This window comes from Carcharodon carcharias, chromosome 8 (genome assembly GCF_017639515.1).
Source record: "Carcharodon carcharias isolate sCarCar2 chromosome 8, sCarCar2.pri, whole genome shotgun sequence".
Lineage (NCBI taxonomy): Eukaryota > Metazoa > Chordata > Chondrichthyes > Lamniformes > Lamnidae > Carcharodon > Carcharodon carcharias.
In genome coordinates, this window is record NC_054474.1 from 12,268,308 (window position 1) to 12,293,798 (window position 25,491).

Genomic DNA, 25,491 nt, shown 5'->3' on the forward strand with positions numbered 1-25,491 from the left:
ATATGCTATATAAATATAAGTTGTTTGGTGATATACACACATATATATATATATATATACACACACATATAAAACATTGATGCAAATGTTCTATGACTTTAATGATTAATTGATTGATTTTATTCATGCTGCCATGGAGACAGAGACAGGTAGAGTCTCCAATTTCTATGTCCTTTAAGTCTTCTTCCAGCATGTCTGTTTTTGAAAATTAAAATATTACATATTACACTGTCACAAATGACAATGTTTTTAGTACTGATTGACTGCTATACTGTAAAAAATGCTTCAAGGCATCTGGGACCTCAGTACACAAGGGAAACTCTGTGTGTTTCCTTGATTAATGAGATTTTAGGATTGAGAAAAAGGAGAGAAAGGTGGAGAGGGAAGTCATGTGAGTTACTGTGAAATCAGATACAGAATAGAGAAGGAAGGGAAGATCAGTTATTGAGACAGAAAAAAACAGGCAGAAAAGAAAAATAAGAAAAAAAAATCAAATTTTTCTATTTTAAGATTTCTAGCAACTGATTATATGCAAAAATGAGATTCAGCTGTTTAATTTGGTGCTATTCTGGGCCAGAGGGAGTGATTTGCAATGCATTAATAATTTTGGGCTCTTAATTGCCAGCCCTATCTCTCTGCAAAAGTGTAATGAAGAAAAACGTGCAACTATACAGTGTTTTTCAAGATCGCCCAACATCTCAAAGTGCTTTACAGCCAATTAAGTACTTTCGCTGTGTCGTGACTGTTGGAATGTAGGAAACACAGCAGCCAATTTGCACACAGCAAACTCCCACAAACAGCAATGTGATGATGACCGGATAACCTGTTCTTGTGATGCCGATTAAGAGATAAATATTGGCTGGAACCCTAGGGATAACTCTCCTGCTCTTCTTCAAAATAGTGCCATGCACCTGAGATGGCAGATGTGGCCTTACTTTAATCTGAAAGGCAGTACCTCCAATAGTGCAGCGCACTTACAGTACTGCACTGGAACGTCGGTTAGATTTTTGTGGTTAAGTCCTGGGGCTGTATTTTACCTGGCCCCATGTGTTTTGGGCAGGGTGGGCACATAAAATAGAGCAGGTGCCCACCCCACCTTCTCACCCATCTTCCCACTCACCCCCATAATATGGCAGCCCACCCACCATGTTCAAAGAAGTTAATCAAGAGTCAGTTAGACTTGCTATCCAATTGACCCTGATAATATGCTGCCCATGCCATAAAATGCTTGGCATGGGCAATCAGGCAGCCCAATTTTTTAATAAAGTTCTTCAAAGGGTATGAAGGACGGGAGGGTTCGATCTTTGGGGGCCGCCCTTTGCCAATTAAGGTTGAACCCCCCCCTTCCTTCCTTCCTTTCCTCCTACCCACTCACAGCCATACACCCACCCCCTTCCCACCCTGCACCCTCCCTGGCCTGCCCAAACCTTCCCTGCCAAAGAACCCGGACTTACCTGCCTTCGGGGATCCATGGACCTTCTTCTTTCTTCTCCTGCAGTCCCAGCAGTGGCCACTGATGCGCTCTTGGCGCTGCCGGGACTGATGAAGCTGCCGGCCACTCCAGCCAATGAGCGTGGGACTTCCTCCCCTTGGCCCTCCTTTAGTCTGCCCACGGTGTCCTACAGCTGCAGGGCGGGTTGGCGTGGAGCATGTTGGCTCTACGCCGACTTTGCTTCCTGGGATTCAGCCATCCAGCCGCCCCATATTATTCAGCCCAAGGGAATAGAAACCAGAACCTTGTGGCTAAAAGGTGAGAGTACTACCAACTAAGCCACAAATGGCATGTGCAGTTAATGTAAAAACTCAGCAATTTCTTCTAAACAATGGAGAGAGCTGTTTGTGCGAAGCGGGTGGCTTAAATTGACTACTGACTTCTGAAGATTGGCAACTTCACAGGCATATATCTTCTGCTATGAATGAGATGGGAGGATTGCACTGTCTGTCTCTCGATCACGGGTCGCAACATATATTTAAATGTTTTCTCCAGCTAGCTTACGGCCAAATATGTGCTTTACCTGTGAATCTCAGGGTGACCACTCAATAACCAGGTTTCTTCAAAAATCAACAAAATTATTGTATTATATAGTAATATATAAATATATTACTATATTTATTATAAAACCAGTCTTGTCAGCTAGAAGGCAAAGCTTATTAACATACAGTATGAAATATGAAAGTATAATAGTTACTCTTTCCAAATACCCAAAGAAGAAAATTAAATTGAGGAATTCGGCTAGAAGATCAAAACTCAATGGTTCAAGGGAAAAAGATGCAGTCCTTGAAATGGTGTCCAGGTTGTAAGGTTGGTCTCTCAGCGGTGACCTGCAAAAGAATCAATGAATCTTGCACTACTTTTCAGGCGGACTTTGTGGAAAACTTGCAGTCAGTCGATTTTAGAATGTAGAGCAACTTCAGAGCAACTTCCATTCATTCTTTGCTTTCGACTGGGTCTGGAGCTTCAGGAGCTGTTGTCTTCTTTCCCCAAGCAGTTGACCCTTCCTGTTCCCAACTCCCACCCCCCTCCCACACACACACACACACACACACCACCACCTCCCCCACTAAAACCCGCCTATCAGATTTTTAAAACAGTTTTCCAAGCATGGATTTTTTTCAAAACCATAAATGACCATGTGACCCTTTTGTAAACAGTTCGCTAGGGTCAAGAGGTTTCCAGCTTCTTTAAAACTGCTTAATTATCTTTTCTTGTAAAATGTTGCCTATTTCAGGAACAGCAGCAACCAGAGTTTTTTAAAATTTATTCATGGGATGTGGGCTTCGCTGGCTGGGCCAGCATTTATTGCCCATCCCTAATTGCCCCTTGAGAAGGTGGTGAGCTGCCTTCTTGAGCCGCTGTGGTCCATGTGGTGTAGGTACACCCACAGTGCTGTTAGGGAGGGAGTTCCAGGATTTTGACCCAGTGACAGTGAAGGAACGGCGATATATTTCCAGGTCAGGGTGATGAGTGACTTGGAGAGGAACTTTTAGGTGGTGGTGTCCCCATCTATCTGCTGCCCTTGTCCTTCTAGATAGTAGCGTTCATGGGTTTGGAAGGTGCTGTCTGAGGAGCCTTTCATTAACCCTTTAAGGGACAGCGCCTTTTAAAAAACACAACTCCTTCCAGAATGTTCTTAGTCCTTGAAGATGAACCATTTTCTGTGATTAAAGCGTTTATGAAACTTCATGCTCTGAATTTGTGCATTGATAAGGGTGTGCCTCACGGAATATATTATGATTCTTCCAGCATTATCTGGACCCTTGTATTTAATATCATGGGGGAGCCCTCTGCTGTCTCATCACCTCACTACATTGGTCTATCAGTGGGAGTGAAACTTGACTGAATCACAGCTTCTCACAGTACAGAAGGACAGTGAGATCTAAACTATGTGAGACGGGCTGTTTGAAGGCAGTGGAGGACAGGGTAGGAAAGTTTAGAGGATCATCCATCACAGTAGCAATGATAAAATAGAGGGAGTCTAGGAAGGTGAAGATAGCGAGAGGTTGGAAACCAGATTGGAAGGATGTAAAGATAGGGCAGGAGCTTCAAAGAGTTTTTGCTGTATTTTTTCCACCACAGTTTGCCCAAAATTGGCCAAACCAGGGTAATAGATTGAGGAATTTCAATCCAAATTACATCCAGTGCAAACGGAATCTCCGCAACACTTTGTGTTAGTTTAAAAAACACAATGAGGCCAGCCCTCAAAGCTGGCCAAACCCTCAGATTGAATGAATGACCTTGGTTAGTTTCCACTAATTGGACTCGTTCGCAGACTTTGAAAAGGCTCCAAAAAATTAAACTGACTCGTTTAGTCACAAGGACACTAAGCAATGCATTTTTAAAAGCTTTCAAGTGTTAATTTGTTTTTAATTTACTAAGAATCTGACGACTGTATGCCGGTGTATGTATTGTATTTGATATATTATCTTAAGGTCATGGAGTCATAGGGAGGAATTTTCCGTGCCCGTTGGCATTGGTCGTGTTCAGTGCCATGAGCGGACAATATGGCGAGAAGGACAAAAATCGGCTTCACGACCTCGTGAAGCCAGTTTGCGATCGTCCACTCTGCCTGTCAGTGGCTGCGTTTCCTGTCATCGGACATCGGGAACCTCATTGTAATACATCTGCATCTCATTATAAAGCTAGCCCACCGGAATCATCCCTCCACACTGGATCATCTGCCCAATCACGCTGACGCGTTTCACAACAGTATTTGTAAGGCATGCACTTGGCGGGCTGCACTTTGAGGGGAACTCGGAGATGAGTGCACAGTAACGTTGTGCAGTGCTGTTGAGAGTCGCTTGTTGGTTGAGGTGAGTTGAGAGCAGTTTGCTTGCACTCTGTGATCAGGGTCATGTCACAGACATGCACCTGATCCTTTGTCAGACTTCAGCACCTGACCCCTTCAGGAGCACAACGTCACTGGTCACAAATGCTGATGAGATAGGGGCCAGCCCCACCTTAAGGGTGCTGAGAGCACACAGAGAAAATGATGGAACTCCGTGGCGCCTGCCCACTACATTCTGGCAGCAATGACCAGCACCACCGAGGTGTAGACATCAGTAATGTTTCCAGGGAGTGTGAGGCTGGACCATCACTTTGATCTGAAGGCTGCACAAAGCACAGGGAAGAGACTGAGGCTGGACTGAGACACCTGCCTTTTATCTTGTGTGGAAAGATTTCCTGTCTGAGTGACAAGAACACTGCTCATCGGAACAAGGAGCCATAGGCAGGGAGATATTCTTGGGACTTTATTTATAATAGTGAACATTATGTACAAGTGATTAATACATGCGCTCAAGCTGTGCAAATACATCTTCTTAGCCCTCCTAACCCTGCTTCTAGCCTCATCTTGGTGCTCCCCAGACATCCACAACGGAGGTGGAGGCAGCCTGTTGACTGCTGCGCCCCATCTGTAATGACCTAGGCGGCATCCTCTGGAGGCCATGAACGGGAGGGCTCCGGCCTCCTTTTGGGGTCCTGCTGTGTGGCAGTGGCAACCACCTCAGCCTGTGGGCCTGGAGTTGTTTGGGTCACAGGAAGATGGGGTTTGGACGGGCTGGACACTCCTGGTGTGCACCTGCTGATCGTCCTCCCTATGGGTGCCCAAGGGCCCTGGGTTGGAGGAGAAGGGGTAGCTGGAGTGAGATTGAGCTGCCCCATGCCCCTCTCACGTTGATACTGTTGGAGGCCAACTATGGCATCAGTGATGGAGTTAATCCCGCACAGCAGTATAGGAGCAATATCCTGGACCAAAGTCTCCATGGCGGCTGCCATCCTACCAGTGTTGACCTTGGTGCATTGGCATGTTGGCGCTATCACCTCAGCCTGAAGGTGGATGGACTCCTCCATCGTGCCTTGCAATCTGAGGTGTGCAGTGGACATCCCTTCCTGATGCTCCTGAGCTTGCCTTTGCAGTTCCAACAACTGAGGTATAACTGAGACAAGATGCAGATATCTGGCCTCCAGTAATCCTCAGAGTGCTGGAGACCTGGGAAGTCCCTGCCTCCACCTGTTGTGGATCAGACAGCAGTGCGATGTGCTCACCAGATTGTGATCCCGAGGCTACTCTAAAGCTAGGTCCCACTGAGGTGTGTGTCTCTGCACTGGTGGAGGGTGTGGGTGAGCGCTGTGGTGGAACTTCAGGGAGGGTGCCTCCAGATTCCTCTTCAGAGGTTTCTTCGGGGCTTGATTGGAGGCTCTGGGTAATGAACTCCCTCGGCTGTTTCCCAGATATGCCTGCGAAAGCAAGGGGAGATAATTAGTGTATGGCAGTGGCCTGAGAAACAGGACACATCAATCACAGCGTGGGTGTCTGATGGATGTTGCACTGCTGGATCCTCACTTGGTAGAGCAGTGCCAACCTCACCGTCAGCACAGGAATGGTCCTGATCCTCGCTGGCCAGCTGGATGTTTTTGTTTTCAAAGTCCGTGAAGACCTTGATTTCAGGCATCCCTCCACCAGTCTGCGACCTCTCCCTTTTGTTGTGTGCCAGTTTGTCCTGCATGGATAGAGATGGAGGGAGTGTAAGCAGGGTGCCTGCCAGGCCAGATGGTAAGTATGCCTGGCCTGTGTGGGTGGTGAGTGGTCTCACAGATGGATGAGGACAATGACGGTGAGTGTGAGAGAGTGAATGGTGATGTCCTTTGAACTGGCAGCAAGTGAGGTGCCCTGTGGATGTGTGATGGCTTTGTGAGTGCATGAGTTGAGAGTGATGAGAGGAGTGACTTACCCTGGCAGAACAGAGGAGATCATTCAACGTTTCTCGGCACTGGGTGGCTGTCCTCTTTTGTAGGGCATTAGCTCAGACCAATGCTGCCGCCACCTCCCATGCTGGATTGGTGATGTTGCTGCCCCTCCTGCGGCCAGAGCTGGGATAGAGGACATCACAACAAGCCTCCACTGCATCCGAAAGGCGCTCGAGGGACCTGTCATTAAAGTGGAGGGCTGCAGTCTTCTTGCCTTTCAGGGCCATGTCTTCTGTGCAGCAGTCCTGGGCTGGAAGCCCTGAGAGGTGTGCACGCGGCTGTACTTTAAATAAGGTGCCTGGCGTGAGGAAGCGGTGAGGTGATGGCCTGGCAGGTGAATGTGAGCCCATGTGCCACCGAAACAGTGTGTTTCCCAAGGGTGCATAATTAATGTGGCGGGACTGGGACAATACGGCGTGAGAAGCCGCCATTGCAGCCGATGGATGAAACGGTCAGTTTTCTCGCCCGCTACCGCACTTAATGCAAATCTGGGACGATTCCACACATAGAGTCATTACAGCACAGATGGAGGCCAGTCAGCCCATTGAGTCCATGCTGGTTCTCTGTCGAGCAAAGTCCCATTTAGTCCAACTCCACTCACTATGTCCATAAGACACAGGAGCAGAAATTAGGCCATTCGGCCCACCGAGTCTGCTCCACCATTCAATCATGGCTGATAAGTTTCTCAACCCCATTCTCCCGCCTTCTCCCCGTAACCTTTGATCCCCTTACCAATCAAGAACCTATCTATCTCAGTCTTAAATACACTCAATGACCTGGCCCCCACAGCCGTCTGTGTCCCTGTAGCCCTGCAGATTTATTTCCCTCAAGGCTACTTCAATTTCCTTTTGAAATTATTGATCGTCTCTGCTTCCAACACTCTCGTGGGCAGCGAGTTCCAAGGAGTCATATATTTAAAATTACATTACTCACAAGTAGTGGATTAGGCACTGATTAAAATTGTTTATTTCTGTGGTAAACTCATCATCAGCTGTATTCATGAAACTGAAAATGGGCTTACCACAAAAAATAGCAAGGATTATTTTTCACTGCAAAACAATGTTTTTAAATGCCAAAATGCTGCTCGATTGCATTGGTTCATAGAAGATTTCATTGCAGAGAAAAGAGACATGCTGTCAAATCTTTTCATCTTGCACTCATCAGGACAGCTTGCTAGAATATCAATAGTAAAGGGAACAACAATTTATACTGCATGAGAAGACAGTGCGGTTGGCAAGTGGACTCTGATTGGTGGAGGCATTTCCATGGAGAATGCACCAGGAAACAGTTAACTGCCAAGCTTTTGTTCAAATTCAAACCAGGCATGTTGACTCTGATTGGTTAAGGCATTGCCATGGGAATGACAATCGGAAGATATTAGGCCGTAACTTCTGACTAGCATCGGAAAATGCTGACCTGCAAAAATTAGAAATAAATACCCACTTACCTGGTCTTGAAAATTACGTTGCTACTTCCATTTGCCAGATCTGCTTGGGGCCTCAAAGGCCACAGCAAAGTCTAGCTCCAGCAAATTCAAGGAGGCCACGCCCCCTTTTTCACAACTTTGCTGCCATAAAGCAGGTAAGTGTAAAGAGCCAGGGAAATTGACAGGCCAAGGGAAGGTATGTGTCTAAGGTAAGTGGTAAGGATTTGGGGGTGTCCGGGTGGGGTGGGGTGGATTGGAGTTCTGGGGTTGTCGGTGGGGGGGGGGGTGGGGGTGTTGGTCAGAGGTCCAGTAGGTGGGGCTGGGGCTGGGGGTGGTGGGGGTGGTGCTGGAGATCCAGGGGGGTTGGTCAGTCAGAGGTTCGGAGAGGTGGCGGCCAGAAGTCCGTGGGGAGTGGGGGTGTCAGGGGGTGTCAGATGTCAGAGGTCGGGGGTTCTGGGGTCATGGGGGTCCGAGGTTGGGGGGAGGGGTGGCGGGGTGGTTCTGAGGTCGGGGATGGTTCAAGGTTGGAGGGGGTCCAAGGTCTACACAGGTCGAGGAGTTGGGTGGGGGTCTGATGTCTGGAGGGGGGGGGGGTCCAAGGATTGGTGGGGGGGGGGGTGGTTGGGGGGAGATTCTGGTGAGGGGTGTCCGAAGTCAAGTGGGTGGGTCTGTGGCTGAGGTAGGGGGTGCATCTGAGGCTGGGGGAGTGTTGGGATCAGGGGTGCAGATCAATTAGAGATGCAGGGGAATTGTGGGGTGTCTGAGGTCCAGGGGGTTCATTGCGGGGGGGTGGTGGGTCTTGAGGTTCCGAGGTCTGGAGGGGGTGGGTGAGTCAGTGTTCCAGGGTTGTTGGAGGTCGGGTCGGTGGCAGTTGTCCGAGGTTGGGCTGGGCGGGGCGGGTCTGAAGTCCAGACAAAAGTTTCTTGAGGTAGTAAAAAGCAAGGTGGATAAAGGGGAACCTGTAGACGTGGTGTACTTGGATTTCCAAACTGCCTGGAGGGGGTGGGAGTGGGAGTCGGTGGTCCAGGGATGTCGACGTTCGCCGAGGGTTGGGGGGGTGTCGGAGCTCAGGGGTGGGGGGAGTCTCATGGGAGGGGAGGGATCGGGGATGTGAGGGAGTGCTGTAGGGTCAGTCTGAATCTTTATAATAGCTACTCAGAAGTTAGAACTTTTTCTAAGTAACTATTGATATAACCTCTGCAGGACCACCCGAGGTTTACAATTTAAACTGCATTTTCAGATGGTTCCAGTACAGTGCAATTGTCCAGGGGAAGTGTGCAATCCTGGGCAATACTGTGCAAACCCTTACCTGGGAATTTCCCAGAGGGATTCCCCAGTGCATCTTTGGGGTACCCACCATGAGCTCTGGGGAACTCGCAAGTTATGAGCTGTTATGCTCAGGATGTGCAAATGAGATTGAGCAGAAACATGAGGGAAAAGAAACACTTGCAAAATTTAGCAGAAGCTCTTTGGAGCTGTGTTTAAAGTTTTTATCAACCAACAATAATGACCTTGATTTCCTGATTTGTGGTAAAGAAATAGCTTTAATCGCTGACCATGAAGAAATTTGCCCCCAAAAAATCTAGTGATCTCTATGGAGTGGATTTCCACTTTCTTGAAGTCAGTTTGAATGTGGCTTCAGTCTAAGGGATCCCCACTCCAGCAACAGTGATACCATCAAGCAAGATATTCAGCCAATCACATTGAAGTACTCTCACAGACAGTAAAGCAGGAAGTTAAATAGGCTGAATTTTTCACTTGTAATTACATTTCTTTGGAGAGCGATAATTAAACGACTGGGACATGTATGTAGGATTAAGGTAGATGTTAAAATATCATCAAACAAACTTTATAAAAAATATATAAAATGGAGAAATTTGACATTTCACAAATATAAAATTATTTTGTCAGGCCCAGTGAGGCTGTTTATCACTAATTATGAACTTATTGCATGGCTAAAATCCCAGTTGACACTTCATTCAACATTATTTAACAGGTTGAAGGTTTTTGCAGCATATAAGTGGAAGCTTTTGTTAATTCACTGATTTCTACTTGACTGCAGTCGGGGAGGGGGATGCGGAGAGGACTTCAATAGCAGACTCTCTGGAAAAGCATAGAATTACTGACTGCAGTTTCTCAATCTCCACATTAAACTGTGCATGTGTGGACTCCAGGAGTTGCTGCCAGTTGCAGGGGAGTAATGACAGTGAATGCCGATATTTTCGCTCTCATTACTGTGGCAAACTCTGGCTGAATGTTATTGTAATCCACGTGCTCTTCAGTACTTCTGTTAGATCTATGGATAATTGGTTTATTGAAAATCCAAGTGCTGAATTGGGATGACAATACAAATAAAAGCAGTAATCATAATTCATGTCACAGTTATAATCAATCATTAAAATAAATAAAATATAAAATAATGAAAGGATTGCCCAATTATGAACATTTAAGTATGCAAATAATTACAGTACATTGCAAAATACAGGTCTCCTTAATTTACAAAATAAAGATGAAAGGTCTACTGCACTCAACACTTTGTATTCAAGTCCACTAATCAAATGTTGTTAGGTTGAGTTCATTAGATTCTCAATCATTTACATTCTATTTATGAGGTTTATAAAGTAGGGGATTAGACTGTGAGTAGTCTATTCGTTCCATATCTTATTTACGGAATGGTGTCTTTTCTCCTGAATTCCAGCACAAATTTAAGAGCGAGATAGATAGGTTCTTGATTGGTAAGGGGATCAAAGGTTACGGGGAGAATGGGGTTGAGAAACTTATCAGCCATGATTGAATGGCGGAGCAGACTTGATGGGCCAAATGGCCTAATTTCTGCTCCTATGTCTTATGGTCTTTATCTTTGTGTGCTTGTAGCAAAAGATAGTGGCAATGGGAGGTGGAATTCAAGAGTTTTCTAAAAAGGTCCAGACAGAGTTTTTTCTCACCTTTCAGCGAGGGGATCACATATTCAGTTGTTTGACTTGTGTCAGAGTAGTTTTGGTGTGTGTTATCTAGAATCAGTTTCAGCGCTCATTTCGGAATGCTTTTGAGTTTGTTCACATGATCATTGGTAAATCCAGCATTCCAAACTTATGCTGTGTATTCAACAATGGGTCTTATGTAACTGTTAAACCCAGTGAATAGATCAGTTTGAGATAATTTGTGATGCTTGAGAAGATATAGCATGTGAAATCTTTCATTCACTCTCTTAAGCATTTCACACACTTGGTAATCCCATTTGAGATCACTCTGAATGTACATTCCTAATAGGTGAGTGTAGGCTTATTGCACAATCTCAGCATTGTCTAGGAACATAGGAAATAGGAGCACAAATAGGCCATTTGGCCCCTTGAGACTGCTCCACCATTCAACTAGATCATGGCTGATCCTCTACCTCAACAACATTTTCCCGTGCTATTCCCCATATCCCTTGATGTCTTTACTACCAATAAATCTATCAAACTCTGTGTTAAATGTACTCAATGACTGAACCTCCTCAGCCCTCTGGGGTAGAGAATTCCAAAGATTCACCACCCTCTGCCTGATGAGCCCTGTAAGAATTTTGTAGGTTTCAATGAGATCGTCTCTCATTCTTCTGAACTCTAGAGAATACAGGCCCTGCCTCCTCAATCGCTCCTCATAAGACAATCCCGCCACCCCAGGAATCAGCCTGGTGAACCTTCGTTGCGCTCCCTCTAGGTTGATGAGAGGGGGATGGGGGAGCTCGAGGTGGGTGTTGGGATTGCATATGAAACACAATTGCATAGTGTTTCACTTTTGGGGCTTCGGTCTCTTGTGATTTGCTGTTGCCCACTCACTCAACAAAGTGAGATGCGTCAACTTGAATACCACACTCAAGAGGGTCAGGTCATCCACATATTTATAGCGATGAATAGGTGTGCTGATATCAGTACAGACATTGTTTATGATGGCTAAAAATATAATCAGGCCTAATTTGGTTTCTTGTGGGACCGCACTGTGTAGCGTTATCCAACTGGAAGTACTCAATTCGTATCAAACACATTGTTGTCAACTGTTGAGCAAGTTCCAGATCCAGTGTACACATGATGGGCTCCCTCCTAAGTGAAGGAGATCTACGCAGCTTTGCTGAAATCATTTAGCACTACTGTTGATGTTGATCTGCATCTCCTTCCTTTTGCTTTATGAACACCATGTCTGACAGAGGCAATGACTCAATTAAAACCAGCCAAATGGCTTTTATTCTACATCAGACATGGAACGTTCATGTAACCTGACACAAATTACTTCCTGTTCACTAAGAGCTAAATAGTCCCCAAAGATCTCACTGGTGCAGTTTTGATTACATTAAAAAAACAGTTTGAAGTAAATTTGGCAAAAAGTGAAAGAATTACAATCTTAATTACTCAGAATATTGCTAGTACATTTTGAAGAGGAAACTAGGGACAGCATGATCTGGTTCCAGAAAAGATTCAACCATGGCTCAGTGGATACACATCATACACATAGATACGCATCAACAGGCAGACAGAAAGAGACAGTGAGATGGACAGACAGACAAGGTGAGATGGACAGACAGACAGGCACAGTGAGACGGATAGACAGACAGACAGACAGATGCAGTCAGATAGACAGACAGACGCAGTGAGATGGGCAAACAGACAGACACAGTGAGACAGGCAGACAGACAGACACAGTGAGATGGACAGACAGACAGGCGCAGTGACACGGACAGACAGACAGGTAAAATGAGATGGACAGACAGACAGATGCAGTGAGATGGACAGACAGACAGGCACAGTGAGATGGCAAACAGACAGACGCATTGAGATGGACAGATGCAGTGAGATGGACAGACAGACAGATGCAGTGAGACGGACGGACAGACAGACAGACAGACTCAGTGAGACGGACAGACATACGCAGTGAGACAGATAGACAGACTCAGTGAGACAGATGGACTGACAGAGTGAGCCAGGGTGGGACCCAAATGACATTCCGATTTCTGGTTCCCTCTCATGACCCTCTGAACTGAGGAATGCACAGCTTTCCAGGAGGAATAGGAAGAATGCAATGCCCCAATTCCAGCTTTGTGTCCCACCATCTGTAATATTTAATGGTTTCCCCTCTCGGTGTATAAACCTCTCATAGGGCTCTCCAGAATGTCCCAGATACAAAAGAAGGGAACTCTGACTCAGTATTATTCCATTTTATTTATCTTAGTTTTTAATTAATTTTCATAGTTTTAAAAAATAGTTCTGTGAACATACAAAATCGGAGCAGAAGTAGGCCATTCGGCCCTTCGAGCCTGCTCCACCATTCAATAAGATCATGGCTGATCTGTTTGTGTTTCAAGTTCCACATTCCCAATAACCTTTGATTCCCTTGCCTAACAATGTGGGCAATATTGACAATGCCACATATTTTGATCATTCTTTGTTGCCCTGAGGAAGTGATAGTGAGTCGTCTTTTTGAACCACTGCAGCTCAACTGATGAAGATCCTCCCACAATAGTATTAGGGAGGAAATTCATGGATTGGGACATAGGAACAGGAGGAGATTCAGCCCCTCAAGCCTGAACTCCAATTCAGTGAGGTCATGGCTGGTCTGTATGTTAACTCCATGCACCCACCTTGGCTCTATATCCCTAAAAACACATAACCTAGGAAATAGTTATCAAGCTCAGATTTTAAATATTGCGTAGCATCTATTGCTTTTCTTTTGTGGGAGAGGGTTCCACAATTGTACAATCCTTTGTGTGAAGGAGTCTTTCTGGCCTTCACTGCTGAATGGCCTGACTCTGGTTTTAAGGTTATGGCTCCTTGCCCTCAACACCCCCACTAGAGGTAAACATTTCTGTCTATCTATCCTTACAAAATCCTAAAAATTCAATCAAATCAGGCCTGAACCCCTTCTATATTCCAGGGAATACAAGTTTCTCTAATCCCTCCTTATAATCTAACTCTTGAAGCCCTGGGAACATTCTGATGAATTTTGACTGGGCTTCTTCCAAGGCCAATATATCCTTTCTAAGGTGCAGTTCCCACAACTGTATACAATACTCCAGATGTGGTTGAACCAGGGCTTTGTATAGCCGTAGGAAAACTCCCTCTTCGTTATGTTCTAGACCTCCAGTTATAAAGGCTCCATTAGCTTTTTTGAGTAGTTTTTGTACCTGCCCTCTCCACTTTAGTCATCTGTGTATGTGGACCCCTAAATCTCTGCAGATCTGCGAATCTTATTGAAACATATAAGATTCTTGGAGGGGGATGCTTGATAAGGTAGATAAAAGGATATTTCCTCTCTTGGGGGAATCTAGAACTAGGGAGCACAGTTTCAAAATAAGGGGGTCTCCCATTTAAGACAGAAATGAGGAGGAATTCATTCTCTCATCGGGTCATTGGCGTTTGGAACTTTTTCCCAGAGAATTGTGGAGGCTGGGTTATTGAATATATTCAAGGCTGACTTCAACGACTTTTGTTCAACAAGGGAGCTAAGCATTATGGAGTGAATTATGAAGAAGGGTCACACTGGACTTGAAACGTTAACTTTATTTCCCCCTTCAGAGATGCTGTCAGGCCTGCTGAATTTTTACAGTTTTTGTTTCAGATCTCCAGCAATTGCAGTATTTGGCTTTTGTTCTAAGGGTTATGGGGTACAGGCAGGAAAGTAGAGTTAAGGCCACAATCAGATTAGCCATGATCTTATTGAATGGCGGAGCAGGCTCGATGGATCGAATGGCCTACTGCTGCTCATATTTTTTTATGATCTTATGATCTACACTGTTCATAGCTTTTTCCCATTTAACTAATACACCTGTGTATCCTTTCCTGACTCAAAATGGATCACCTCACATGTTAATTGAAATCCATCTGCCCACTCACTTAATCCACCGATGTCTGTTTGTAATGTTATGCTCCTGACAACATTACTTACTAGAATACCAATCTTTGTATCATTGGCAAACTTGCATATATGGCTCCCTACTGTATTATGTAAGCCATTGTCACAAACAGAGTGAGTAGCTGAGGGCCAATACTCATTTCCTTCCAATTCTACCTAACCAATCAGGGCAATGATTTGCCTTGGTGACCCAGCAATGATATATCTCCAGGTCACAATGAGGTTAGAATGGTGAGGAACCACAGAGGCGATGGTGCTCCTACAATATTGCAGCTCTTGTTCTTCCTAGTGATAGAAGTTACATGGGAGGAAAGTGTAGCTCAAGGGTCTGGCACATATCGGGTTAATTTGGGACTGAGTACAGTACCGCCCATGTACTGATGTAAGAGGCACATGACCCACACCCAGGGTCAGGCTAGTGTTGGGCAGAGCCATGTGTACCAGCAAGCATGGAGACAGCTCCTAGCTTGGACTTTTTACTGTATATTTGCAAATAGTTCTAAGAGCCAATAAAGACTTAACAGTTAACCGATGTATGACTACGAAGACTTCTTCAGATCTATGAACTGTACCCAACACCCTACAACATGGTGGCAGCTTGTGGAAAAACCCAAGACCTCACAGAAATAGCAGAGAAAAACTAAAATGCCTGAAGACTGAGAAGAAAATTCAGCGAAGCAGCCTGACCTGAAAAGAAGCTCCAGAAGCAGAGGCGCAGAGGAACAATCGCCAGGAGAAATCTCCAAAGAAAGGCTTGGAAGCTGGGGGCAGAAATTTCAAATTCCTTCCTGCAGCAGAAGACTTCATTGAATCTCCTTTGGAAGTCTAGCTTCAGATGCCAGAGTGCAGAGTCAACTGTCCAAGCAAGGGTCAGCTAAAGCTTTTAAAATCCCAGGATACAGCAAGTCCTGAGGAATGGTTAGATAGTTCAGTAGTCAGAAATTGCTGTTTAAAACTTCCATTGGAAAAAACAGATTCCTGAGTCCACGCCTGAACAGCCGAGCTTGCTCCAAGAAGGAAAAACAAAATGAATTAATTAAATGAATGAATTTGGAAGAATCATAACTAAAGCATCAGCTTTCAAGACCAGAAAAGGCCAGGATTTGACACTTTTTTGACCCTGAAACATTGTGCTGAAATGGAGAAGTCTGCAGCTAGTTGATCCAAGTAGCCATTGTTGAAAAGCTTTTTCAAGCTGAGCTCGATTGCCAGTGGCAGAGCCCATCAAAACTGGCAAGCACGGGTAAGCAAACCCTTTGTCTCCAAGTGGATGGCGATGCCATCTTGAAATTCTGAAAGCTCTTAAAGCAGAAGCTACACACTTAAATTTTTAACCATGGATCAGAATTCCGCACTTCCAAATCAATTTGGACTAATCCAAGGCTGAGATCAATCACACAATTGGGGACTTTGGAGGAAAAGGTTCCTAAGATACAGCATTGTTTCAGGTCCAGATTAAAAGTCAGAAGCAGAGCAGGTCAACACCGCAACCACTGAACATACGCTGCAACTCCCAGCCGGCACGCCAAAGCCACAAAAGCTGCTGGAACCTGGTAGCAGCTGCCCATTGCCGCTAGCGACACAGAGAGGTGAGCATATCACTAAACCTCATTCTAGTCACAGGAGAGCTCATCCTCTTCCACAGAGGACATTGCCACAACTCACACAACAGCAGAAGAAGTGAAAGAAATGACAAATAGACAAGCAGAATGTTCATTCGTCCCGCAAGAAACAAGTTAGAGTAGCAACTGCTGATTAGCGCAACAGCTGGACCGATCAAGTGCGGTTCAAGCACAAAAGAATAGTAGAAAGGGATGGAAACACACCCAGATGCCAGAACAACTTCCAAACCTACAGAAAGAACCAGCAGCGACAGATACAGCCACTCCTCCGACAGTAGTGTGAACGAGATATAGAAGGGTTATGAGGCCTCCAGGCTACCTGAACTTTTGAATTCAAGTACTTGAAGAGGGGAGATGGGATAATGATAATGTAGTAATGACAATGTAAGACATAAGGTAAATTATAAATACTTAAAATAGGTTGGATAAAGGCTTGGGGGAGGTGTAGTATAAGGGTTTGGCACACATAGGGTTAATGTGGGACTGAGTAGAGTACTGCCCGCACAGTGATGTAAGAGGCACATGACCCGCACCCAGTCTAGTGTTGGATGGAGCTGTGTGTATCAGCAAGCATGGAGACAGCTCCTGACTTGTTTCCTTTACTGTACATTTGTAATTAGTTCTAAGAGTCAATAAAGACTTACAGTTAACCTACGTATGACTATGAAGACTTCTTCAGACTTATCGAACTGTATCCAACACCCTATAACAGGAAGTTCTTTCAAAGTCACTGGTGAGTTGCTGCAATGCATCCTGTAGATAGTACACACTTCAATCACAGTCATAGACACGAATAAACTGATAAAAATATCAGACAGATACAGTCGGAGGTAAATAAATGCATAGGCAGATAAATAGATGGATGTGTGTCCAACGGGTCGATGTGATGCTTCAGGTGTGTGGGTGAAGAGAGTTAGCATGCTTTCCGCTTTTGTGTGCTAGTTTGCTTCTCATTTTCAGCCACATTGCTCTCTATCTGCAACGTGAAAAGGAGAGACAAATGTGTAAGTCTCTCCCTGTCAGTCCACAGTCTGTCCTTCAGCAAGCTCTCAGCTGTGCCTCCTCATGGTAACACGCAGGAACTGGGTCTCTCACGGCTTCAGGCTAAAGCTTCAGAGGAACACTGAGGAGGTGTGACCCCAGACATGCAGTGTGTGGGCCCACCAGCAAGTGCACACACCCTGGCACTCATGAACTATACTCCCAGCTCTGGGCAAATAGCTGCACTGCCTTGTGGACACCTTGGGAGAGTCTAAGGCTAAGGGGGGGTAAACCCTGACCAAAAAAATCAGGAGTGGGCTCCAAAGAGGACTGATGTCTAAACATGTCATCTTTCCGACAAATCTGGCAACCAAAGCAGTGCCTAACGCAGTGATTTGCATGTCTTGGAACCAATCGGGGAGGTCGAGAGGCTGGACCCTGATGCTTGGGCAGCCCAGAGTGGGAGATCTTCAGCCTCTCTCTTCTGCTGAAGTCTCCTGCAAAAGCCTCTCTTCAGGGTCTGCAGCCTGCCTTGTTAAACCTCACCCATTGTGTATTTCCAAGGGGTTTAGGATCGGCCTGTCTCTGACGGCCATTGTTTCAATATCCAGCACTTTGCATTTTAATCTCTTCCTTAGACAGTGATGAGTTTCGATGGGCTTGTAAAGTACTGAAAATGTCCCTCTTCACACCCCCTTGTGGGGGGGGCTATCTTGTTTTCTTTTCTCACCTTCACCCTGGAAGGTGGTCTTGCATGTTAAGTAGCTTGTTCTGTCTCATTTCAAATTGCAAAATTTCCATTCAGTTAAAAGTTTGTAAATCATATTTTTCAAAAATAAAGGGTGTGGCCTTGTGACACTCTGTCAATGCAAGCTATTGTTGTATAGACAAAGACGGTGGGTAGGCAGACAAACTGTAAATGGAAAGATGATTCACTGTAATGTTTGTTGCAGCTATAGGATATCTGCTAGGTGTGTTCACTGTTGAATCTGTTTCTTTTCCTCTGGGTAGAGATTTTGCCTACGTAGCGAGTGACAAGGACACATGCATGCTGAAGTGCCACGTGTTCCACTGCAACACACCTGCAAAAGCCATTGCCACTGCTCTTCATCAGATGTGCTCCCAGGCAAGACCTCTTCATCACTTGGCAAGCTAACTTATGGTCAGGCTGTATTCTGTTTATCCCGACAATGACTGCTGCTTTACCCCCTCGCTAATCCATAGGTGGTTCACCCCTATATTATGGGTGTTTTTTTCCTTTATTCTTTCATGGGATGTGGGTATTGCTGTCAAGGCCAGCATTTTTAGCCCATCCCTAATTGCCCTTGAACTGAGTGGTTTGTTAGTCCATTTCAGAGGGCAGTTAAGAGTCTTGCTGTGGGTCTGGAGACACAAGTAGGCCAGACTGGGTAAGGATGTCAAATTTCATTCCCTAAAGGGCATTAGTGAACCAGATGGGTTTTTTCAACAGTCGATGATAGTTTCATGGTCACCATTACTGAGACTAGCTTTTAATTCCAGATTTTATTATTTGAATTTAAATTCTACCAATTGCCGTGGTGGGATTTGAACCTATGTCCCCAGAACATTAGCCTGGGCCTCTCGATTACTACTCCAGAGACATTATCACTACGCCTATGATTGAGGATGAAGATTTCTTTGTGTGTAGCTTGTTAAGCTAACCTGTACGTAAGTACAGACTAGTCCTTCAGTGTAGCAGTCAGTGTCTGCCTGGACATACACGATGAGGTTGTTATAAACTTTGTAAAGGGGACCATGTCAATTTATATATGTTTAGACTTTCATAGCCATTCAATCACTTCAATTGATAATGCTGAAAGTTAAAATTACCTCAGCCACCACTCCATCACTCCCACCCGTTCAATCTAGAGTACTAACACAGTCACCTAGCTGTGTGTTGAGCAAACCTGTACTGTGTCTTGGAATCTAAAACCTTCTCCAACTCATTGCAGATCATGGCGGAACGAGCAATGACTGGTGACTCATCCAATGTCTCGGGTATGGAGGAGGGCATCTCCCCAGTCGACTTGCCACTACAAGGTATCTTTAATCTTATAACGAATTATTCATTTAGCAGAGCTCGTTCACTTGAGGTAGGAGCGTTTACAGCTGAGTCTAATGTTTTTGAGATACAGTTGGAATTAATGAGAGCCTGTGATTTTGAAAGTCTGATGCTGATAGTTCGAGCTCTTGTAGCGCAGTGGTTAGTGTCCCTACCTCTGGGCCAGAAGCTCTGGGTTGAAGTCCCACTTCAGGACTTGATGTCTACAGAAAATATGTTCATAACTTGGCCTGCTGCTCCTTCCACTATGGAAGGTGGTAAAAGCAGGAGTTTCTTGGTCAGCCATACTGCAGAAGGCAACAGCAAACCACTGCAGTACTTTGCCAAGCATAATCAAATCAATAATCATAATCATAATCAATCCAACGGAAGTCCATGGTGGCCAATGCCCTCTTAGGACATTGTACCTGAAGTGGGAGGATGCTGATGGGAAAGATTGATGGTAAAAGAGATTGAGGTAGACAAAGAATGATCTTTTCACAGAACCTTACAAACTGAATGAATGTGCCACCAACAAAGATGACCCATGCCTCTAGAGCATGATTAACATGGAGCTCCATGGTCACCAACACCCTCGTAGGGCATGGTACCTGAAAAGAGATTATCCAGATATCATCAACAAAGCAAACCTCAGGTCTGAAGCCATGACCCCCATGCCTTACTCTGTATCTATCACAATACTTCTCTGGTTTTAGGTCTTGAGGATGGATAGTTGGCTATCCATCTGAACACAGCCTGAGACATTCTATACCCTTCTTCTTTCTTCCTCACTAGGTCTTTTTCAAGGAGTGTTTTGAATCCGCTACCTTATCAGCATGAGCCAAGAGAAGCTGGTAGGCTGATGGCTTATAAATAATGTTAATTTTCAAGAAGGATTTTAAAAAAAACACCTTCACAAGGCTTAAGACTAAAGGAGAAGTCTCTGAGATCCAAGATGAAGTAATCTGGATGGTAGGAAATGATAGGGTCGCTATCATAGGGGTGAATGATTCAAAATGGGCAGCCAAAGGCTGTGAAGACCACTAGAGATCTCAGTTCTTCCTGATATTCACTAATGACCTCTACTTTATACTAACTCTCAACCACTTGTAAAAACCAGTGTCCCGCACAAGACTAGGCAGACACCAGATTGAAAAGCTAGAGCAAGAGTTGAGCTTGCTTTGACTGCAAAAGGGAAGATGAAGAACTATCATAATTCCAAATCCTTGATAGTGCATTCACATTACAAGTTAAGAAATAAACAGAAGCTACAACACAGAAACAGCAATATTTGGCCCAACCAGCCTCTCTTGGATTTCACTCACCGACAAATGGTTCTCATCACATTTACCACCCATGTTTCTATTTCACTTCAACCTCTTTCTCTTCAATCCTTTCAATCTAATCTTGAATGTTGATTTTGTTTCTGCCTCAACTGCTGACCCCGGAAGTGATTCCACAGCCTCACAACTCTCTGTTTGGAGAGGTTTAACTTGTACTTTGTTCTAAGTTCCTTATATTTAATCTTTCAACTATGGCAGCTCATTTTACACCCTTCAACCACTGGCAACTGTCAGCTTCTATCGAGTTTGGCCCATTGTTTCAGAGTTTTAAACACTTCTACTGTATCACCCCATAACCTGTGTTCTATCAGTAAAAGCCACAATTATTTGAAGCCTTTGGCTTTGTCACAATGTTAAACGTGTACTGAGTAAATGAAGTGTGACGGCATTAATTGGGGTTAAAATGAAGGTAAATAAGACTTTGGATTCAGGCTGTACCTGCAGGGTAACTGCGACTTTGGCATGTAGGGGAGCAACTTTATAAATTGTTGTGTGAACGCACCGTAGAACCATGGAATGATATAACAGATTGGAGGCCATTCAGCTCACTTTTGTTGGCTCTTGGAAACAGCAATCAAGTTGGTCCCCTTTTCTACCATTAGTGCAATGCAAATTAAGGGGCAATGTGATTAGAAGTGTGAAGAAATGCTTAGGAATGGCTCAGGGTAGAGAGAAGCAGACTACTGGCATGAGTTGAGGAGTCCGCAACACATCGCCATAGATAACGGATTAAATATAAGTGATACTTAACAGAGGGCAGGAGATACATGTAGTGATATTAGGGCAAATGACCAAAGCTTGGTCAAAGACATAGGTTTTAGGAAGTATCTTAAAGGAGGAGAGAGAGATGTAGGGAGGGGGAGAGGTTTAGGGCAGGAATTTCAGAGTTTAGGCTCCCAGGCAGCTGAAGACACAGCCACAATGGTGGAGCAATGGAAATTGGGGATGCTCTGTTTGGGAGTCAGTTTCCAGGATATAGACACAGATAATGCCCACAATGATCAAATACTGCACGTGACACAATGGTTCCTGCGCTGCTGGGACCATGCTGATAGTGGGGAGGGAGGATATGGAGAGATGAAAAAAGAGCTAGAGTGGAACAATAGAAAGATGAGAAAGAATGAATATCCTAAAGTGTTGCTTTAGGAATCGGAGAATATTTGAACAGAACATTCCCTCAGGAGAACAGATAGGTGGGATAGAATAAAAAGGAAATAAAGACTTGCATTTATATAGTGCCTTTCACTAACATTAGATGTCTCAAAACGTTTTACAGCTGATGAAGAAATACTCTTAAAGGCAAATCATTGTTGTAATGTAGGAAAGGCAACAATTACTTTGTGCACAGCAAGCTCCCACTAGCAGCAATGTGATAATGATCAGATAATCTGTTTTTAGTGATGTGATCGAGGGATAAATATTGGCCAGGATACTGGAGAGAACTTCCCTGCACTCCTTCAAAATATTGCCATGGGATTGTTTACATCCACCTGAGAGGAGCCTCAGTCTAATGTTTCATCTGAATGATGTAGAGTGTCAGCCTACATTTTTGTGCTGTTGTAGAACTTGAACCTCTGACTCTGGCGCACGAGATCTACCAACAGAGCCATGACTGACACACAAGCGTAGAGTGTACATGGGCTGTGGATGAGATTAATTGGATGCTGTTATGGACAGGAGGGGCGTAATTTAAACAGCACTAATTTCTCCTCTCATCACCCATCCATAAACAGAAAGGCGTTTTTGATTTGCTTCCCCCTTTACAAGCGTTGGCATATTTCCCAACCCCTCGGTTTTGGTGTGATCCAATTTTCTATGAATAACCCTACAGCAAACTCGAGGTAGGATGAGTTCAAAGGGTTAGTTTATTTGCACGCACTCAAAACGCAGGAATGGGGGAGTCACAATGCTGCCTCTTTTGCATTCATACAGTAAAAGAGGGATAAGGAAAATTAAGATTTACAGTGCAAGAGACCACACAGAAAAGAGATAGGGTTTCATGTGGGTTCGAAAGTCCAGAATCGAAGTCCAATGAGGTATTCCTTCATGGAGGAAGGCAGGTTGAAAACTGATGCTGGGTAATTCGCTTTTTCACTGGTTTTGACTTCACACGATGAGATGGGCACACAGAGATGAATCAGCCTTGTAGGTGATGGTACAGAATCTCCAGCAGAACATAGAGCACAAGGAGGCAATTCAGCCCCTCGAGCCTGCCCCGCCATTCGATACGATCATGACTGATCTCATTTAGGCCTCAACTCCAATTTCCTGCCCTCTCCCCATAACCTTTCAACCCATTACTAATTAAAAATCTGTCTATCTCCTCCTTAAACTTATTCAGTATCCCGGCATCCACTGCACTCTGAGGTAGTGAATTCCACAGATTCACGACCCTTTGAGAAAAGTAATTCCTCCTCATCTCTGATTTAAATCTACCACCCCTTAGTCTAAAACTATGGCCTCACATTCTAGAATGTCCCACAAGGGGAAACATCCACTCCATGTCTACTTTGTCTATCCCCTTTAGCATCTTATATACCTCAATTAGATCTCCTCTCAAGCTTCTAAACTCTAGCAAGTATTGGCCTAAACTGCTCAATTTCTCCTCATAAGACAAGCCCCACATCTCTGGAATCAATCTAGTGAACCTCCTCTGAACCGCCTCCAATGCAACTACATCCCTCCTCAAGTAAGGGAACCAAAACTGTGCACAGTACTCCAGGTGCAGTCTCACCAATGCCTTGTATAGTTGCAACAACACTTTCCTATTTTTATACTCTATTCCTTTAGCAATAAATGCCAAAATTCTATTTGCCTTCCTTATTACCTGCTGTACCCACATACTAGCTTTCAGCGACTCATACATGAGGACACCCAGATCCCTCTGCATTGAAGCATTTTGAAGTTTCTCTCCATTTAAATAATAAGTTGCCTTTTTATTCTTCTGACCAAAATGGATAACCTCACACTTATCCACGTTGAATTCCATCTGCCAAATTTTGGCCCATTCACCTAACCTGTCCATATCCATTTGTAAATTTCTTATTTCTTCATTTCAACTTACTTTCCCACCTATTTTGGTGTCATCTGCAAATTTAGCTATAGTACCTTCTATCCCTGAATCCAAATCATTAATATAGATTGTAAATAGTTGGGGCCCAAGGACCGAACTCTGTGGCACCCCACTAGTTACAGCTTGCCATCCAGAAAAAGACCCATTTATCCCAACTCTCTGTTTCTGTTAGTTTGCCAAACCTCTATCCAAGCTAATACATTACCCCTAACTCCATGTGATCTGAGCTTGTGCATTAATCTTTTGTGCTGAACCTTATCAAAGGCCTTCTGCAAGTTCAGGTATACTACATCTACAGGATCCCCATTATCCACTTTGCTTGTCACATCTTCAAAGAACTCTAGCAAATTCGTCAAACACAATTTACTCTTCATAAAACCATGCTGGCTCTGATGGATTGCATTTTGACTTTCCAAATGCTCCATTCCTACTTCCTTATTAACGGATTCCAGCAATTTCCCAATGACAGATGTTAAACTAACTGGTCTATAGTTTCCTGCTTTCTGCCTTCCCCCCCCACACACACACACACACACACACACACCCCTCCCCCCACCCCCAAATTTTTGAATAAGGGCATTATATTAGCATTTTTCCAATCCACTGGAACCTTTCCAGAATCCAGGGAATTTTGGAATATTATAACCAATGCATCCACTATCTCCACTGGCACTTCCTTTATGACCCTGGGATGTAGGCATCAGGTCCTGGGGACTTGTCACCCTTTAATCCCAATAGTTTGCTCAGTACTTTTTCTCTAGTGATGGTGATTGTTCTAAGTTCCTCCTTCTATATACCCTCCGCACTACCTGTTATTATTAGGGTGGTACTAATGTCCTCCACCGTGAAAATTGAGGCAAAATATTGATTAAGTGTCTCTGCTATTTCTGCATTCCCACTATTAACTTCCCAGTCTCATCCTCCAAGGGACCAACATTCACTTTAACTACTCTCTTTCCTTTTATATACTTGTAGAAGCTTTTGCTATCAGTTTTTACATTTTGCACTAGTTTTCTTTCATAATTTACCTTTGCTCTTTTTATTATTTTTTTAGTAACCCTTTGTTGATCTTTAAAAGTTTCCCAATCTTCCAGCCTGCCATTGACCTTTGCAATTTGGTATGCCTTAGTTTTTGCCTTTATGTTATCTTTAACTTCCTTGCTTAGCCTTGCTTTTTCCCCTCTTTCCATCTTTCTTCCTCTTTGGAATATATTTTACTTGGGAGGAATTGAATACCTCCTTAAATATTTGCCACTGTTCATCAACTGTCCTACCTTGTAGTCTTCCTGCCCAGTCCATTAAGGCCAAATCTGCCCTCATGCCTATGTAGTTACCTTTGTTTAACTCCAAAACACTAGTGTGGGACTCAGGTTTCTTGCTCTCAAACTGAACTTGAAATTCTAGCATGCTATGATCACTCTTCCCAAGAGGATCCTTTACTATGAGATCATTAATTAATCCCATCTCATTACATAAAACCAAATCCAGAATAGCCTGCTTCCTGGTTGGTTCCACAACATATTGCTCCAAGAAACAATAGAACCATAGAAAAGTTACAGCACAGAAGAAGGCCATTCAGCTCATCTTGTCCATGCCAGCCCGAGGACACCCAGGTGCCCTTTCTAATACCACCTTCCTGCACCCGGCCCATAGCCCTGCAGCTTACAGCACTTAAGGTGCAGATCCAGGTACTTCTTAAAAGAGTTTAGAGTTTCTGCCTCTACCACCAACTTGGGCAGCGAATTCCAGACAGCCACTACCCTCTGTGTAAAAAGTTCTTCCTCATGTCCCTCCTACACCTTCTGCTACTTATCTTGAATCTATGTCCCCTGGTTCTGGAATTCTCCACCAAGGG

The 25,491-nt window shown here is 44.4% G+C and overlaps 1 protein-coding gene across 1 annotated transcript in view; it reads left to right on the forward strand.

The window, feature by feature from the left end:
- apbb3 (amyloid beta (A4) precursor protein-binding, family B, member 3) overlaps positions 1 to 25,491 on the forward strand; it is an 85,038-nt gene that overhangs the window by 46,111 nt on the left and 13,436 nt on the right. Inside the window, exons 7-8 of the mRNA XM_041194141.1 lie at positions 18,170 to 18,284; positions 19,132 to 19,219. Of these exons, the coding sequence (XP_041050075.1) occupies positions 18,170 to 18,284; positions 19,132 to 19,219 (203 nt within the window). The remainder of the gene's footprint in view (positions 1 to 18,169; positions 18,285 to 19,131; positions 19,220 to 25,491) is intronic.